Source organism: Zosterops lateralis (genome assembly GCF_965231275.1).
Source record: "Zosterops lateralis genome assembly, chromosome: 1".
Classification (NCBI taxonomy): domain Eukaryota; kingdom Metazoa; phylum Chordata; class Aves; order Passeriformes; family Zosteropidae; genus Zosterops; species Zosterops lateralis.
In genome coordinates, this window is record NC_139762.1 from 15,776,668 (window position 1) to 15,795,473 (window position 18,806).

The window sequence follows — 18,806 nt, forward strand, 5'->3', positions numbered from 1 at the left end:
CTTCAGGAGGGTTCAGTTGCCTTCGGCAACCTTTGTGTGTAGGTTGTGTGAGGAGCCCTGTGCAGCGTTTGCTCCTGAAAGCTTTGAGGAGGGAAATGGCTGCTGGCATCTCATTTTCATAGACCCAGGAGCAGAAAAGAACCTTGATGGGAAAGCTCAAAGGAGAGCTTGCCTGGTAAACTTTAAATGTCCTTGAATAAAAAGGTCGTGACGAGTATGTAATGTGTTGGTATTTAAAAAGAGCTTTGCAGGGTAGGTGGATTGTTTGACTGGGTTTCCCCATCCTTGGATCTCACACAGCAGTTTGGCCACCATTTGAGTGAAGGAGTGGTAAATGACTTCTTTTTTTTCTCTTTTGGCTTTAGTTTTTGCTTTCTTCTGTGCTGCTCTGAAATGCTGAGGGGAGTCAGGCCAAAAAGATGTGTAGAGTGTAAAGCTGTAGGAGGTAGTGCTGTAATCTGTCAGGTATGGATTCAGCAAGCTAATGTAGTGGAGGGCTTTTCTTTTGGTCAAAACAGGACTGACAGGTAACATTTTTTTCTTGTTATATATTGATGTCACCTGTAGCAAGTCCTGTCCTGTGATTCTGAGCATCGTGTGGGCCATGGTTTTAACTAATAACTCCCCTGCCCCCAATCCTGTAGAGGACTTTGGCATTAGTTTCTGTCCTCTCCGGTCCCAAACTCTATAAATTGATTTAATTTTTTTTCCAACACGCAGCAAGATTGATCTAGACTGCCAGGAAGTGCGTATCTTGGACACTTTGGATGTGTGTGCAGCAGTTACATCACTTTCTCTTGAATGGTTAGCTGCTGCAAGAGCCAAAATAGCCCAGAGAGTGTTCCTGTGGACTCTGCTGCTGAGCTGGGCTTCTCTCAAAAGCTCTACTATAATTAATAAGAAATATTCTTGGATGAGGTATCTGAGAATTAAGTTAGAAAGCGGAAGGTGGTGGGGATTTTTTTCCCAAGTGCTAATTGGTATAGGGTAAATTAGAAGTACAGCCCTATTCTGGTATTTCATGGGTAAAATAAAAAAGTTAAGATATTACTTTCCATTCAACACTTCATTGCCCTTAGGACTCTAGGCATGGAGATCTTCCAGTGGTAAACAGCCTTTCTGAAACACAATTAACATTAATTAACATCCATGCTGGGAGTTTAATCAGAAGCAGCAGATTAATCCTGTTTTCTGAACCATCTTTTCTCCCCTTGGATATGGCTGTTCTTGTACAGGCTGGAAACTTACGTTTGCAGCAAGGAGCTTGTCCTGGGGCTTAGGTCCCCCAGAGCTGTCACAGGAACAGTGTTCACACATCAAAGACTTTGTGAAGAAATAAGAAAAGAGGAGAGGAGCAGATGCTACAAGCTTTCCCTGGAATGGCAGCTCGAATTTTATGTGCTATAACTGAGTGACTTCCAGCTTTCCCTGTTCCATATTTTACTCATGTCACTCGCAATTAGAGCTTTTTGTTTGTGTGGGCCACTGAATTGGTTTCCTTGAGGAATTACATTTCAAAGATATGTGTAGTGTATGTTGAAATCATAGTAAAAGTACTTTAAAAAAAAAACTTCTGATACCTAGTATAAATGTAAAAGTAGGAGGTAAAAATAGCCCCCTCATGTTTTCCTCTAAATTGTTTGAAGGCTTACTTGTGGGTTAAATGTTTAGGGTTTTTTTTTTTTTTTTAACTCATCATTTTGTTTATTTGCTGTTTGTTTAATAGACAGGCAGGGAGTTCTGTTTGCTTGGTAGGACATGCTCCAGTATTGCAATAGAAGCACTACAGAAAAGTATAAAAGCATTGCAGGGATAAATGTTTTTAAAAAATTGTAAATAGATAAATGTACAAACTGAAAGTGCTCTTTCGGTGTGGAGGGATGTGATTCTTGTCCAGCAAGCCTACTGTTTCTGATTTGATTTTTGGTTTTATATACAACCACCGATTAAGTGGCAGAATGTTTGGGGATTTTTTGTTCAGTTACTTATTAGCTGGTTTTGTTTAAAGCTTGGGACTATCTTGACTAAAATCAAGCTACAGTCAAATGATGTATGGATTTCTACTGCTTGTGATAGGAAAAAAAGCTCTGTTGGAATCTGATGGGCATTTAAATTTAGGGCATTTCAAGGGCTTTAAGTTGAGCAGCTTATAGTAGACTCGTGAAAGGTTGTTCTGTGGAAGGTTTTTTGTTTTCCTGGTGTCATGCCTGTTGATTGGTGATGAAGTACTGTATCTGGTTTAAGTTGTATAGACTGGAAATAATACATTTTATATTTAAAAGATTGAAAGATTGTAAAGAATTTCTTCAGGTTTAATTTTATCATCATTGTTCCTGTTTTTTCCAGAAATTTGGTGTCAATCAGTCTAAGCCAGAATTTACAGTGGATCTTAAAGGGGCATTGATTGACTGGGCCTCGAAGGACAAATCCAGCAAAAAGAATGTTATTGAGGTAGATTTTTTATTTAAATGCAGGATTATATGCATTTCAATTACTGATGTAAGACAATTTCTTTAAACTTATAATCAAAACCTAATAAAACTGAGTTTTATCCACTTCTACCTGCTTAATGCAGCTGTTATCTTAGTACCTGCAAGAAATGTCCATTTTTAATATATCTGTATGGGATATGCTTTGCAATTTTAAGCAGACTGTTAATGGCTGTTCTCACTGAGTGACTGTTTGAGTGACTGTTTATTAGCTAACAATTTTGCTAGCGAGAAGTTTAGTTTGATTTAGGTAATTTTACTTTTGAACTGTAGTGTGTTTATCAATTCTGATGATACTTTTTTTTTTGTTAAAGCTGAAAACTCGCCAAGGTACTGAGCTCTTAATTCAATCAGATAATGACAGCTTTATTAATGAATGGTATAAAGTTCTTAACTACACCATCAATAATCAGGTATGTATTTAAATCATGAAGGTTCTATTTTCACAGTAATATTATTTAGTAAACTAATTGATATAACAGCTTCTAATGCTTTACGTGCATCTTCATTTACTGATTTTCTTGAGAGCAGGCAGGAGTTTGAGGATATGGCAGTTCCAGGTGGTGGTGAGTGAAATATAATTAGTAGTGGCAAAGGGAGAAAGATGGTCCACTGGCTTAAGATCCAGGAGGTGTGGGCTGGCATCCATCCCAGAAATGAACTTACTTCCGTGCCCAAATACTTGTTCTGTCTCAGTGACCTGAAAGGTTCTGATAGAGAGGGAATGAAAGGAGGAGGATGGCCAAGGGACAACTTCATGGCATACATTTATTAGCCTTTGATACAGCTCTTCACTTACTATGGCTGCACTGAAGTGCAAATTGAAAGTCCTGGCAAAATACTGTATTATCTCTTCTTATCCGACAGCATAATGCCAAGTATTTAATTATCAGAAAAATGCTCAGGCATTTGCTCCTGATATTGCCAAAAAAGATTAACCCTTTTTTAATTCAGAAGTTGGAGGAGATCTTGGAGAAAATATTGCTCTCATATATCAAGCTTACTTGGTGTGTATTCTTACTTTTTAATACTTCCAGGCTTGGCTGCTGTCCATAAGCTCCAGTTTTGTTGCTTTCAATGCCAGTCAGTGGCTTTCATTTCTCTTACCTCTGATAGTGCTTTTCGCATATGGGTGCTTTCCAACAAAACACAGCAGACTAATATGAATGGTTCAGTTTCTTTCTGAGTGCTCGTGATTTAGGTTCCTAATCTTCTGCTTTATCCTGCTATGGAAATGTCATGGCTCTTAATAACCAGGCAAGGCAGTGTCACCCAGTGACACCTTTCTCCTGTCTGCCCTGTGTAACACAACTGAGGCCACTGCTTCCTTGCTTAAAAATGAGTGAAGATGGAAAGGATGAGATATGCTGAGATGTGAGCGAATATTATGTGTTTGGTTGAGGAAGTGAATGATGGAGTAAGGAGAGTTTATCAGCACTCTGGAAGAAATTATGATGTATACTGTTGAGAGCCGGTAGCCAGGAGACCCAAGACTACAAGGCATAAGTCAAGAAAGTGCATTAGACTACCTGATAATTTCAAGCACTGAAGCTTAGGTACAAAAATCTATCAGATCTAAAGCCAACTTGTAATTTTGGAAAGTTTATGGTAATAGTAGCTGTGATCTCTTTCACATGGCTGAGGCACTGTTGCTAGCATGACAAGATCTTCCTCAAAAGAAAGGGCAGATCAGATTTTGTTCTCTTTGCTCCCTCAGGCTGCTATTGTGGCAATTTTCTGTACAAGAGGAACATCTACCTGCAAAGGATGTGGCTGTTCTTTTTTAAATACAGAATTTTTCAAGTTATTGCTTTAGACTTGTTGCATAGTACAAACTACTTCCCAGGTGACTTTTTTCCAAAGCATTTAATAGTTTTAAAATATGCCAATCCTAAAAAGCTTTGAGGCCTCTTGAAGAGTGGCAGAGGATCCTTAATGGGGACATTATTTGGGCAGTTGGATAAATCAATCTTTGATGTGTAAAACTGCCATCCAAAGCTTTTGGAAAGGAACAGGAATGAAGGTGTTTAAAGGTGACACTGTCCTACAGGCTAAAGAGCAGCTTAGTCCATGAATTCATGCTGTTGCTCACTCAGTGCTCTGGAGTGCCCAACCCTGCCTCATTTTTAGTTTCTTTCCTTGTAAAAGAAGGAACTCTGCAGTCAGATTTTGGCAACTGCGTATCAGTCCAGTTCACTTCAGCTGAAGTGAAGTAAGACATACACAGTTTGGGAAGGGAATTGTACTGAAACTGGGAAAGTTTCTTTCCCCATTTCCTGGTTTGTCTGCAGTCACACACATAGCATGAGCTGCAGGTAAGATCAGCAAAGTCTGGTTTCTGCCTGCACACTTCAACATGATCTGTGTTTTCACTTGACAATGTTTAATGAGAACATGCTGAAATAGTGAAAACACAGGGCAAGAATTTTAGGCACTGGTACACTTAATTTTCAGAATGAATTCAGTGTATGTTTTGACAGTAGTGAGATTTTTCAGCTGATAGTTCTATTTTCTATTAAGAAAATTTTACTTATAAAAAAATAAATTGGGTAAATGCTCTAGAAATTTTTTCAACTCTTCACAGTCAGGTATTTCTGTGGCAGACCATTAAATAGCTGATGTTTGTCTGTTTGATTTGGAAAATAAGCCCAACCAAAAATCACTTCTGTGGTTTATTGGTTGATGTAATGAAGCATTATCATGAAAGGCTGGTTGTACCTTTGTTCGGTGTCCAGCAGCGTTTTCTTTATTGAGTCTTATGATGAAATAGTGTTTCCCAAAGTTAACTCACTCTGCCAGTGAAGAGTGTTGCTGTCTCTGAAGATGTTTAACATCTAGAGTTCAGGAAAGAACAAACTGAATATCATTATAGGGGAGAAAATTATGTATTGTAGAACTGTCTGCAGGAAATGTGTGTGTTAATGCTGTATTTTCTGAACTGGCAAACTGAGCACTGCATATCTTCTTAAATCCAACAGGTAATAGAGTCTGATGAACCATTAGACGATGAAGTACCAGATTCCCCTGGAGTGGAAAAACAAGACAAAGAGAAAGAAAATAAAGACTCTAAGAAACTTCGTTGTGAGTTGAAAATTTTCCATTAATTGATTCTAGTAATGCCAGTTTTCATTTTCTGCATCTTGAGTATTATGTGTAAATAGGGGAGAATTCAAAAGGACAGCTAAAAATGAAACTACTGAAGTTTGGAAACAATCTTAATATAGTTCATTCTACATCTTGATGCTACTTGGTAAATTTTCTTCCATGTTGTATTAATCATACTTTAAAAAAGGAAGAAGAAGAAAAGAAGCGTGAAATGTCTTTAGCTCCTGTTGTATGACACATTTAAAACGGGGGAAAATAAGCAGTGGTGAGATGAATTATTTTCAAGGTGTTGTCAAATGCACAGAAATAGTACCTGACTTTTATAAATAGTTTTGAATAAGAATTCTTTTATCATTTTTCTCATTGGAATTGTGCTTTATATGTGGCACAGCATCTGTAAATATTTGCACAATTAACTTGGGCTGCAATTTCACTTAGTTGCTGCTGATGTATCAGCTGTTTAGAGAAACAAAACATTTTTAATTACACCTTCAGAATTTTGGAACTAAATAGCTTTTAGATGCAGGAATTAACTTCCTGTGCACAGAAATACATTAATCAGGCAGACTGTTTTTTGTGTTTTCCTTCCAGGCCCTGTAAGTAATTTTCTAAAAAGTATTTCTTTCAAAATAGTTAACCTAATGAAAGGCAGGACTGGTTTTGAAACATAGCTGAATTTTTAAATTTCCACATCAGTTTTTTTTTACATAAGCTATCATTTAGTTGGTTTAGCAAGTTTTTAGTGACAGAGTTGTCTCTTGGTAGTTTGAAAAATGGATGCTATTTACAAGGAGTTCCAGAATGTTAAGGAAAAAATTAGGGATGCACTGCAAATTTGAATAGGTTTTTTGTGTGTTTTGGAGCGTAATTGGTTTTTACTTTTAAAGTTGATTCCTTGGCTGATAAATGCAGTGTTGGTTCTGTGGGCAGTAATGCTAAATGTGCTTCTCTTTTTAGCGGTGAAAGCACCCAGCAATATAGACTCCACAGACCAGAAAAAGACCAAAACGAAGCTCAAGAAGTTTCTTACACGGCGCCCTACATTACAAGCTGTCCGTGAAAAAGGCTACATTAAGGGTAAATGAACCTTTTTAACGAAGGACATAATTTGAAAAGCTGAATTTTGTAGTTCATGTGTAAAATGGGGTTAAAATGGTCTAGTTTCAGAGTAAAATACATACCTGTGTATAGTTGGTTTAACAAATGTCTTGGATGTATGGTGGAACTGGTGATTGCTGTACTTCTGAGTGCTGTTACTAGCCATTAAACTGCTCGGAGGATGCCCTCTCCTTCAGCTCATTGCTGGCCAAACTGCAGTGAAAACTGGGGGCCCAGGAGGCCGTTTGGACTTGGACTCTAGCTAAGAAGCACTGCATTTTCCACCCTTCTGAGCTGGAAATCCAGATATCTGACCTCATTTGTGCAAACAGGGGAAAGAATGGCCCTTTTGGTACAAAGCTGAGTGCTCACCCATTTCACAAGGGTGTTTTAGTCCCAGACAATCATGTGCCATATCATAAGAAATGAAATATTTAGGAAAACCAGGATGAGGTTACAGGAGTCTTAACTTAAACATCCTTTTCCCATAACCTTTTTTGAATGTATACATTGTTTTAATTGTTTTACGAAGAGTGTTACAAATACTCTTGAATCAAAGTTATGAAAGTTTTCTTTTTGTCACACTTGTAAAAATTTGAGAGAACAGTATTTGCACAGGTTTAAGTTAATGTGTTTGTATAAATTATTGACTTGGTACTCATTGTAAAACTTCATTTATTTATTTATTTGTATGCTTTAGCAGGACTTGTAGGTGGTGCTCTACTAGGGTCAAAATAGCATATGGGTAGGCAAATACCAGACCAAATCCTACTGTGATTTGCCTCACCGCATACTTTAACAGGTGTGCTTCTGTTGCATGTGGCGTTTGATATATTTGTGTATCTGCAAATATAATTTACTTGTAAATGATGGAAATTTTGTTTGGAATAAGGAAGTATTATTCCGAGACTTTGACGTTTTGCTCTGCTTTACAACTCAGTATTCATGTTATGGCTCAGTGACGTAACTTCTGACATTGGCAACAGTGAACACTAAGCCAAGTTTAATTTGTACATGTGCGTGCTAATGATTGGATTTTTAATAAAGGTGTTAAGGAATGAAGAGTTTGGGTTTTTTTTAAAAGCATGGTGTAAGTTTTAAAAGTTGGATGTGCACTGTACAGCTTAACATTTATCATATTAATGAAGAATACAGAAATCTTCATTTAAAAGCCCAGTGTACTTTTGTGGCTGCTGCAGAACAAGCTTATTAAATGGAAAGCTTGGCAAATCAAGTATGAGCAGAAAAACTAGTGAAAAGTTTTGGAAGAAAAAATCCACTTGAAACAGCATGCACTAAGTGGACAAGGAAGTTAAAGTTTTGTTACATGGAAAATCAAAAGTACAGAAGTTACTTTTAAGATGTAAAGAAAAAATACTTCTTGTGTATATGTTGAAATTATTAAAGTTGAAGGCAATTGTAGCAAATTACTTTGTTACATGCTACTATTTTCTTCTGCTACCTAATCTGCATTGCTTTACCTGCCACAGCTGCATGCTAGCCTGGCTTTCTGCTGCGTGGGCTTTTTCAATCCTTTGCTACTGATTCTGCTTATAAAGCTCGCTGCGTGAGTAGCTGCCACAGCACTGAGGTGGTGTGGACCACTGGCCTCATCATATCCAGCTAATAATGCCATTAAATGCCCATTTCATACTGTAAAAAATGTTTGGTGTGCTGTTTGGGTTTCCCAAAGCACTAATCAAGATGCAAGAGTTATTAATCTACTGAAATTATTGAGCATGAAAAATGGGCAAGATGCTGTGCATGATGCAAATGCAAGAGCAGCCTCTCTTTTGCAGAAGCTCTGAAGTAAGATACACCACATTATGGGAAGATGGCCACTTATGTACCTAATTTAAGAGTAAACAAACCAACAAACACCCCTTCCCTTTTAGAGTGGGATCTTTGCTTCTCTATCTCAAGACCCCATGTCACCCTCAGGCATCTGAACAGAAGAGGCCATCTATTATTTTGACATCTTTGATGAAAGCCAAAGAAACGGATCTATCAAAGATTTTGGTGATAACAATCTGGGCAAGAAGAATTAGCATGTTGCTAAAATTCACTGAGATGTTGCAAAGATTCTCCTCTCTGTCCAAGCTGATTTTCATTTTTGTTCCACTTTATGGTGGAAAATACTCCCCCTGGATTGTGTAGTTTTGAGAATAAGACTCAGATTTACCATTGCCCATAAATATCTGTATTTAGATTCTGACCTTGCAGCCAGGTTGTCTATGCATGGTCAGACTTGCATCCATTCAGAGCTCTGAGGGTAAAAGTCTGCCATTTACAAATTTGTGTCAGAACTTAAAAAGGTCAGAAGACTCTATGTTAAAGTAAATTTAATATATAATGCTGTATTAAACAGTGGGTGAAAGATGACACTTTGCAGTTTTTTTTTTTCCAGGCAATGCCAAAAACTTTCATTCAGGTTAAAGTTCATGATCTCTTCGAATTTTTAACAAAGATTGCAATAAATGCATGTTGAACTTGGGGCAGGAATGGAGTGTAACAGGACACATTTGAATCCATTAAATTTCTATAACATTATTGACAAAATTACTCTTAAAAGTATCACCTGATGGATTAAAATGATTTCAAGCAAAACTTCCTTTCTTGGAGGCTCATGTTTGTGTAGCTGCTGACGCTCTTCTTACTGGGAGCTTTTTCTTGCTGGGAGCTGCTGAGAACTCTTTTCAAAACTTTTTTATTTCCTCTCCAATACTGCAACAATTGTATCCAACAGACTTTGCCCTTTGTAGAGGTTTGTTTTAACCTAAACTAGTTCTGTCACTTGAGTCCTGTTCCACTGTAAATCAGTCTCTTTACTTGGTTCCAGATCAAGTTTTTGGTTCAAATCTCACCAGCTTGTGTCAAAGAGAAAACAGCACGGTGCCAAAGTTCGTGAAGCTGTGCATTGAGCATGTTGAGGAACATGGTATGGTTGATTTTTTTTGTTTACAAATCTCTCTAGCTCACCACTCTTAATGTTGGACATTTGAATCTTGAAATGCTGTTGGTTTATTTGGGGAACATAATCTGAAACTTATATCTGGAGTTAGTGTTGGATTTTCAAGAGTGAGGACATAGGTGGGATCCAAAGTGGGGAGAGGGGAGGAAATCTTATATATGAGAAACTGATCTGCTTCAGTATATTTCAAGCTGAGGAGAGGCAGGACAGCCTCCTGGCAGCAAGGCTTCAAGGGAAGAGGGATTACAAGAAGTAGTAGAAGAGCTCAGCTCATCAAGTTTTGGGTTGTGTGTGTGTTTTTTTTTTTGTTTTTTTTTTTTTTTTTTTTTTTTTTTTTTTTTTTTTTTTTGTTTTTTTTTTGGTTTTTTTTTGGTTTTTTTTTTTTTTTTTTTTTTTTTTTTTTTTTTTTTGTGGTTTTTGTTTTGTTTTTTAATTATTAAAAGTAGGACTATCAAAATGCAACTGTTCACTTTTGGAAGGTTTAAGCATGCTAACAATCACTTCTATTAAAACTTCCTTGAAATGAACTTTTAGGAAAAAGTTCTGTTCCTGCTCTGTGTATGCACTGACTGCCGGAAGACCAGTCTGTTGATTTGATGCCCTTCAGCCAGTTACACAAATTGCTAAATTTTATGCAATTCTGGAGATTATCAGTGTCCACTTATTGACTCAATTTTTGTTTGCTTTCATTGAAAATATGTATTTCCTACCTAATAACTGAGAACACTTTGTGTGAAAACTATATGTGACATTCTGGGTTATCTGCTGTAAAACACATCTTCACATTTTTATTGAAAATTCATGACTCCTGACTTGGCTGTAGTCTCTCTGGGTTTTCTTGCCTGTTTCTTGCTATTGTGTTTGCCTTATCTCTTGGAAAAGATGACTGAGAGGGGATTATGGCATCTCCATAATCACCATTCAGATATTTACCAGTCCGTTAATCTGAGAACATTCTCTTGAGTATCAGGGTAAGTGTTACAGAGGGAGTACATGTGAATTCTAAAGGCATCTTCTGTGGGAACTTCATTTAGCTTGTAGTCCTCTTTGTCAATGCTTCAATCTTATGGCCTGGGACGGGAGAAAAACTGGTTCCATTGCATTACTCCAGTTTGACAAACTGCCACCTTGCCTGTGGCAGCAGGCTTTATTCCATTTATGATCTGAAGATTGTGAGGAAGGGGTTATTTTGCTTTGTTCCTTTTTTTTTTTTCCTTTTAATTTCTTTTTTATTTTAAAGGCAGGACTGCAGTGAAGATAGTGAAGTTTTCCTTTTTTAAATACCTGAGGGGAAGCTGACAGAAATGAACAGCTTTTTTTTCCTACCTCTCCAACTCTTCTTCCTTCTACCAATACACTTCAAATCAGTTCTTTCTGTAAAGGATTTACTAGTGGATTATGGGGAAAAGGGATATGTCACATGTGCTGGTAACTGTGCTGTGTTGCATCAGACAACTCCTTGAGGAGCTACAGGGACTTGCAGGTATTCTGGCAACATGCTCTCTCAGAGGCACTGACTCACCTGCTCATTCCAAGTGGCTTTTCAGATAAATTCTTTGTGTCCTAATCACTGCTGAATAACTGCAGTAGCAACCACAGAGACACAGTTTTCTTCTTTTCTGGTTGAGTGTCCAGTACTGTAAGGCAAGGGCTGCCCATTTTTGTTCTGTAGGCTGTTGGGTAGCTCTGAGTGTGCATGTACATCATTCCTTCTCCATGTAAATGTGGTCACTTGACAACTTTGAGACGCTCTCTATGCATGACTTGATTGGGTTTTTCTTAACCATACATTAAAAATGGAACATTGTATCCACAAAATGCCTGGTTATTGCATGTTGGACTCCCAGGTATTCCCTGCCCACTCACCAAGAGCATCTTAAACAAGACATCTGATCTCATTGGGGAAACTTGGAACTGTTGCCTCATTACTACTTGAATAAGATGTTTTAGCGATTACTTTGGGCTTGATGCTGCCAAACTTCTCAGCAAATTAAACCTCCTCTGTCTTATATGCCCTGCCCATCAAAACAAGCTAGTTTTAACTTTTTATTTCTTTGTTACAAGGTGGGTTTCCTTTGCTTTTAATTTTACTGAGTAGACCTATACATATGTAAGACACTAAAATGGATTTATCCCTTTGTTTCAGGATTAGATATTGATGGCTTATACAGAGTTAGTGGCAATCTTGCAGTGATACAGAAGCTGAGATTTGCAGTCAATCATGGTAAGCTCCAATTTTATTACAATGGCATATATTTTCAGATTGTTGAAGTTCATAGAAAGCTAAGGAAAATGATTTCTCTGTACCTGTAGTATATAATGAGAAATGACTGTCATCTTCAAAGTAAAGTTACCTCAGAATTACAGAAATGACTCTGTAACATACATCACTTGAAAAACCTGATATTCTGGAGGCTTAGTCTCATGTGGACCATGAGGCATTGCTGGAACAGAATTCTAAAAAAAAGATGGTAATAGAATTTGAGGAAGGGAGATTACTTCAAACAAAGCAACTCACTACGTTATGGCAAAAGAGCAAGCATGTTAAGCTTCCACTAGCATTAAAACTGTAAGTTAATGGGTTTTTGGTAAGATTTGATACTGCTTTTTAGGGGGAGAGGGCTTAGCTCTTCTTCACTGTACTCTGTGTATAAAACCCTTTCTTCTGGCAGTATCTTAGTGTAGCCCATCCACAATCTGACCTCTCGTTTCCTGATTGACAGGATCTAACAGTAAATTTTGTGTTATGTCAGCAGCTCTTCTTCCCTTCTGGAAAATGCCCTAGGAGTAGGGGAACTGTATGTAGTGCAGTAGGCAGAGTTTAGCCTTCTCCATCTGCTGCTGCAGCTCTGTATACCAGAATGGGATATGGAGTGTGCTGGAATGGAGTAAGTCTTCGCTGGTTTGAAAGAAATAAGTATAGAAGAATAGTTGAGTTAATTAAAAAAAAGAAGAGATGTTATAGCTGAAATATTATCATTAATTGTTTATTTTTCTTTCTCAGATGAGAAGCTGGACTTGAATGACAGTAAATGGGAAGATATACATGTCATTACAGGAGCTCTAAAAATGTTCTTCAGAGAATTGCCAGAGCCACTGTTCACTTACAACCACTTCAATGACTTTGTCAATGCAATTAGTAAGTCTGGAGAACTTGCATATGGTGTTTAAACAAGTCCTGCACAATTTTTAAAATTATTTTGGGCATAAGAAGAATGTTTTGGTTGTGAACGGGGTGACTTGTCCGGGATTGCCTGTCCGTGATGCCGCAGCCAGCCGGGAGGTGGCAGTGTCTTATTTCAGATTAGCAAACCGCGACTTTCATTCCCAGCCTCCTAAATTTTATGCTGAAGTTTTAAACAAAAATACTGAACTTTTGTTTCTCAACCTCACCCTTTTACAGAGCAAGAACCAAGGCACCGTGTTCCTGCTGTTAAAGATCTAATCAAACAGTTGCCAAAACCCAATCAGGACACGATGCAGGTACTCTTTAGACACCTGAAAAGGTAAGTAACAGATAGAAGGAAAGGCTTTGCGTTGCTGATCCTCCCTTAAAGATAAAGAATCTAATTAAAAGTACCAAGTGACTGTTCTTACTGCATTTTTTTATGTTGGACTTGATAACAGCAGTGTATCAGTCTATTTGGATATGAGCTTGCAGAGCGCCAGACTTGAGACAGTATATTTCATAGTTGTGATGTTTGCTGCCAAGTCCTTTAGAGGGACTGTGAGAGGACCAAGAATGACATTTCAAAACAGAACTTATTTTCATAGAGAGGAGAATTACAGCAGCTGTATGTCCTAATAGCAAGACTACTCATTAAATAAATACCCTGAATAGCCATTTGCTTTGAGATGTGTCTTTTTCTGTCATCCTATTGCCCTAACACTGATAAATCTCTTTTTGTGTATTTTTTTTCTCTTTCAGAGTTGTAGAAAATGGAGAAAAGAACCGAATGACCTATCAAAGTATAGCAATAGTTTTTGGTCCAACCTTATTAAAACCAGAGAAAGAGACTGGTAACATAGCAGTCCACACAGTATACCAGAATCAGATTGTAGAGTTAATTCTACTGGAATTGAATTCCATCTTTGGACGCTGACATTTTTCTTGGAGAAGAAACTGGAAGAGATGGGTTGGCAGCAGTACTCCATCAGAAGGAAAACCGCTTGCTGTATATGATGTTTTATGTTTGTGGACCAAGCAGTAACTTGTTTTTTTGCACTTTTGGGGAGGGGAGAAACAGGAGAAATGTTTGACCACTTTAATATGAATTAAAGACAACACTTCAGATTTCTTTGAAAAGCTCAATATAAAAAGTGAATTGAAAAGTTTGTTTGCCTTTTTTAAGTATCATTGGAACTTAATATAGCTTCATACACTGGATTACTTGGAGAGTAAAACTAACAATCTCAGACTGGATAATCTGGAATCTAATCTCAAAATTCTTCCATATGATGGGGAAAAGTCCTACCATTTTTCCTGGTATGGAAAAATTCAGTGAAGTTACATCTTAAGCTTGTTTATTACAACCTACTTAGATCTATATGACACTTTTCCAAGGGGTTTCTGCATGCCGTGACTGTCATAGACTTGTGCTAATAGTTTGGTTTAGTTATTCAAATCTAGTTCTTCACTTGATATCTGCTGCCCTCTTTCCTTCTTTTTCTCCTGTTTTTCTGTCATTGGTTCTTTTTTTTTTTTTTTTTTTTTTTTTTTTTTTTTTTTTTTTTTTTTAAATTTTTCTTCTTCTTTTTTCTTTCTTTTTTTTTTTTTTCCTAGCAGCCTCTCTGGAAGTTCTTTGCTGCTTCATAGAGCAGCACACTATTACACTATTTCAAACACTGAACTTGTAAGAATATCCAGCAATGGTTATTTGTCTTGGGGCATAATAGAAGTAATATTTAATAAACATGTTCATTTTTTTCAGGGTATGTCCTGAGCTAAGTTCTGTGTTATACTGATCTAAAGCTAAAATCCTAAGTAAATACTGACTGTAACACTGTATTTGGTATAATGCTGTGGTAGTGGAATTCATTCTTGATGTAAATACAGGCTGTCCTTTTGATTCCTGTATATAATTCAGTTCCTGTATAGTTTAAGAACCCTTTAGTCACACATTTCTAATCATGGGTAGATTAGCTACAGTAGCATAATGTTTCCAGTGGATGTCTGGGTTTCAACAGGGAAACAGGTTATAGGGAGGGAGGGAGATCTAACTGTGTGCACTTTTAGATGTTAATTACATTTGCGGGCAAATAACTGTAATGCAAATGGTACTGAAGAAATACTGAGTGTGCTTGCTAAATTGTTAATGCACTACAAGAAGAGCCTTTTAGGTTATTTAATATGTACAGGATACATTAGAAAAATGTATTATGAATTCTAACATCTACAGATAGTGAAAGTCATGTTTTGATAGATGTTCAATGGAATCCACAATGCTAAAATTAAGATTTTCTTTTTACATTAATGTAGAATAATTTGTAAAATTGGTTTTGAAAGATTTTGTTACAGGGAGCATGGTCTGCTGAAGATTTTTTTAAATGTATTTTTCTAGACTAACTGCTGTATCTGACATATTTGTTATGTCTAACCTGAATAAAGAAAACCAATAGTTCTTTTAGAGTTTACCATACCCACTTCAGACAACATGAACTCCCTTTAAACAAGACCAATTTATCTTACCCCTTAGCATGGATGGATACCACTTGTGACAAAGAGCTGTCACACTGGACTGAAATACGAATGCCTGCTTTATAACCTGACAATTTTAGGAACTTCCCAGTCCCCTTCTTTAACAACTTGAATTCTAACATAAGGTTCAGAGAGGGCAGAAGTAATTTATGGATATAAATTTGCAATCTTTAAAACACATCCCAGCTGGAAGCCTGCTGTACAGGAAACAGATACGTTGAGGAAGGGGTTGTGTCAGTAGCCTTCAATCCGCTGTGTCCCTCTCACACACAGCCCTGGCTGGCAGCAGAGGAGATGTGTGGTGACACACTGAGCTGTAACCAGACTGATGGTACGCGAATTTCATGAGCATAAGGCTTGCATGAAAAGTTTTTGGAGATGAGCAAGAAGATTAGTAACCTTGTGGCTTTCTCAGTGTCTTCTTGTGGTAATGGTGAAGTCTTGTGGTTTGTAGCAAAGCGAACTGGGTGAGAACTGCGAAAGCCCCGTCTCAGCGGTGTGTTGTGCCTCCCTCTGGGCTGTCACACCAAGCAGTGCTGAGCCTGTGCCCTCACCTACTAGAAAATATCGACAGAGTTGGAATCTGTGGCTGTACATTATTCAAACCCTGTCTTTGGCTGTAAAGAAAGAACTCCTGCTGCTACATGAGAGGGCTTGTTCACCGGTCACCTTTTGTTGTGAGCGTTATCTTTTTCAAAGGAAGAATGCCTTTTTAAAGCAATTTGATAATTAGGATGTCACACTTTTCCTTGTATTCCCCAAAAATAAAGCATTTTGTTATTACAATATCTGGTATGGTTTTGTGCAGAGAAGTTGTCTTGATATTCTAATTTTTTGTTAGGGAAGAGTAGAGAGGATTCTTTTTAGTTGAAAGAGGTGTAGGCAAACACTTGAGACATTCAGGAAGAGGAGGAAGTCCAAGCTGATGGTACATTTGTTGTGACCAACTTGAAACCGTGTATGTTACCACACTGGATTTCTTCACTGCTTAAAAGATCTTGTCTTGTTCTTGCAGTTAGCTTTCTTTTAAATAATCAAAATGAGGGATTTGCACAAACATACCAGGGGAAAGCTACGTTTATCAGATGAAACATAGTTAATTTTATATATTCCTCAGTTCAGCCTCTATATCAGATTTGGTTCTGGTTTAAAGTCAGTTTAAAGTCAGTTTAAAGCCTGAATGCAAATTTTTTGGGGCCATAACCACTCAAAGGATATTGGAGCTCCAGCATTATGTATTGGTGCCAGCTGAAATTTCTGTTCCGTACCGGTTACAGGTTTCTTTACTTTGAATCTGGAGAGAGAAGTGGACACAAAAAAGACAAGCCAAATATGCACAATCATTTAATGTAAACTAATTTTTTAAGTCAGAGTTGCATGCACAAAGCTTAATTTACCTGCAAGTGGATAGGTCATGCCTACTGTCCAGGCTCAGGAAGGCCTCCCTGTCTTCACACAAATCCATGATAAATTCCCTTTGTACTCAACTCATTGTATCCTGGCAAATGAATTATCGCCTTGCAGCATGAGAAAGTATTTTATAGGTAGCACAGTATCAGTTTATTCCTAGGCCGAGCCTTGACTTTTTCCACTTAAAGGGAACAGCTTTATTTAGCCCTAAAGTAGTGATATTTTCAGAATCAATTGGTTAATTCATAAACCATAACGTAACCCAGGCACAGTAGGGCATTCTGCTAGGCCCGGGGGGAGGGACAGCATGTCTGATGAGGCTGCCTGCAGCCGCTGGGGAGAGGAGAGCTCCTCTGAAGAATCTTAATTAGCCTCCACAATTGTGGAGTTTTGTGGGCAAGCAGCTGGTAGGACTGGATCAGGCCTTTACAAAAGTAGCCCTATGTGAATGTGGGACTTAAATGAACATTCCCCCCCTCTCCAGCTCCCCCAGCATTCTTGTAAACAGAGCACTTGTAAAACAAGCTCACACTGTGTAACAAACCAACATGAAAGACATTCATAGGCAACTTGGCCTCTCAGTCCTTTTTATTGCCTTGAGAATTAAATGGCAGCTTTAATATTAGTTTCCTACAACTTCCCCAAACAGATTCTAGTTTCTTAAGGTACTCAGCTGCTTCTTTAAAAAAATAAAAGAAATCTGTATTGCGTTCAGCAAACTCAGAACTGCAAAGTGGAACAAGCAGGTGTAGCGTTGGTTTTATTTCTCATAGAATCTCATCTTACAGCTTATTACACTAAAATATAGTGGGCTGAGGAAAGGGAGAGAGATCCTGAGTGTGGGAATAAGTAAATGCAGAACACCGAAGGCAACAGACAAAGCAGGTGTGATGGACAAGCCAGATAGCAAAGAAACATTCACTCAGAACTGCAGGAATCCAGGCCAGAGACCTGGGAGAGAGCCAGGCTGCCAAGAGTGTGGGCTGGAGTTCCTTTTTATTTTCTCTTTTTCTTCCTTTGCACATCTTAGAGTACAGATGAAGGCCAGGCTATGTTTTTTAAGGGTAATTTGCTCTGCAAACAGGTGGAGTTAAGTAACATTGCAAAGCAGCACTACCTGCCTTTCTCCATCTTTTCTGGAGTGGCTTCTGTGTCTGTTCCTGTGGGATGCACTTGTATCTGACTTCCCAGGACACAAGCACCTGCGTGCTCATGGGAGTCAAGAACTATGTCCCTTCAATCAGCATCTGTGTCATACAAAAATAAACTTGTTCTCAGTTTGGCAGTGTTGTTCCGGTGGCACTGAGGACCACATCCAAGATCCAACCCTTATGGCACCAGATCCTGAGAAGCACAGGTCTGTCACAACCTCAGCACACCAGAAGAAACAAATACATGAGGCTCAAAAGTGGGAGTATGCCAAAGAAATAAATCTCCAAGCTAAACTATCTTCAGAACTAGTTTAGATCTGCATGCACAGTACAAATCTCTTCAGAATACCTCATTAATTCAGTGTGAAAGAAACAGCTGTCCTCTAAAAAATAAAATACTGTAATTAAAACCTGTAATTTCTTATATCAGACATTGGAAGATACATGTTAAACATTGGTCAGCCTGTCTAGTTTATCAAGTGCTGTGGCCAAATAACTGAAATCAAACCACTGGCAGCATTTCCTGGCCACTGATGTGCCAGTGCTCTCTGCTTTTATGAAAAGGGTGATGCTGAGCTGGTGGTGGCTTGGTGGCTTCCTGCATGCAAGTGTCCTAACTAGTTAGTCGTTCCAATAAAGGACGTTACTAACCTAAAAACAGAACTGAAAAATCACCTCTTTACAAGAAAACTCTCCTATCAGCCTGGGCTGGGCGGTGCTTGAGCTGCGGCCACTTGACCTGCACAGTGCTGTCACCAAGCTCGCCTGCCTGCTGCAGGGGTGTTCTCCCCTGGCACTGAGGGATTGAGTGCGTCTTCTGTGGGTGCTGGCCTTGCCAAGGCCTCTGCCAACACCCGTGTGTGACCTGCCCAGCTTCAGAGCCA

General features: G+C 38.2%; 1 protein-coding gene across 7 annotated transcripts in view; it reads left to right on the forward strand.

The window, feature by feature from the left end:
- The window catches only part of ARHGAP12 (Rho GTPase activating protein 12), a 75,560-nt gene extending 59,422 nt beyond the window's left edge, over nucleotides 1-16,138 (forward strand). For 4 of the 7 annotated variants that reach the window (XM_083858567.1, XM_083858569.1, XM_083858571.1 and 1 more), the window contains 9 exons: nucleotides 2,350-2,451; nucleotides 2,804-2,902; nucleotides 5,468-5,570; nucleotides 6,552-6,671; nucleotides 9,532-9,630; nucleotides 11,810-11,887; nucleotides 12,668-12,802; nucleotides 13,067-13,169; nucleotides 13,592-16,138. In XM_083858567.1, coding sequence (XP_083714693.1) covers nucleotides 2,350-2,451; nucleotides 2,804-2,902; nucleotides 5,468-5,570; nucleotides 6,552-6,671; nucleotides 9,532-9,630; nucleotides 11,810-11,887; nucleotides 12,668-12,802; nucleotides 13,067-13,169; nucleotides 13,592-13,766 — 1,014 coding nt within the window. In that variant the 3' untranslated portion in view covers nucleotides 13,767-16,138. Of the gene's footprint in view, nucleotides 1-2,346; nucleotides 2,452-2,803; nucleotides 2,903-5,467; nucleotides 5,571-6,551; nucleotides 6,672-9,531; nucleotides 9,631-11,809; nucleotides 11,888-12,667; nucleotides 12,803-13,066; nucleotides 13,170-13,591 lie in introns of all 7 variants that reach the window. The other 3 variants (XM_083858566.1, XM_083858568.1, XM_083858570.1) reach the window with 1 other exon arrangement.
- The last annotated feature ends 2,668 nt before the right edge of the window (nucleotides 16,139-18,806 follow it).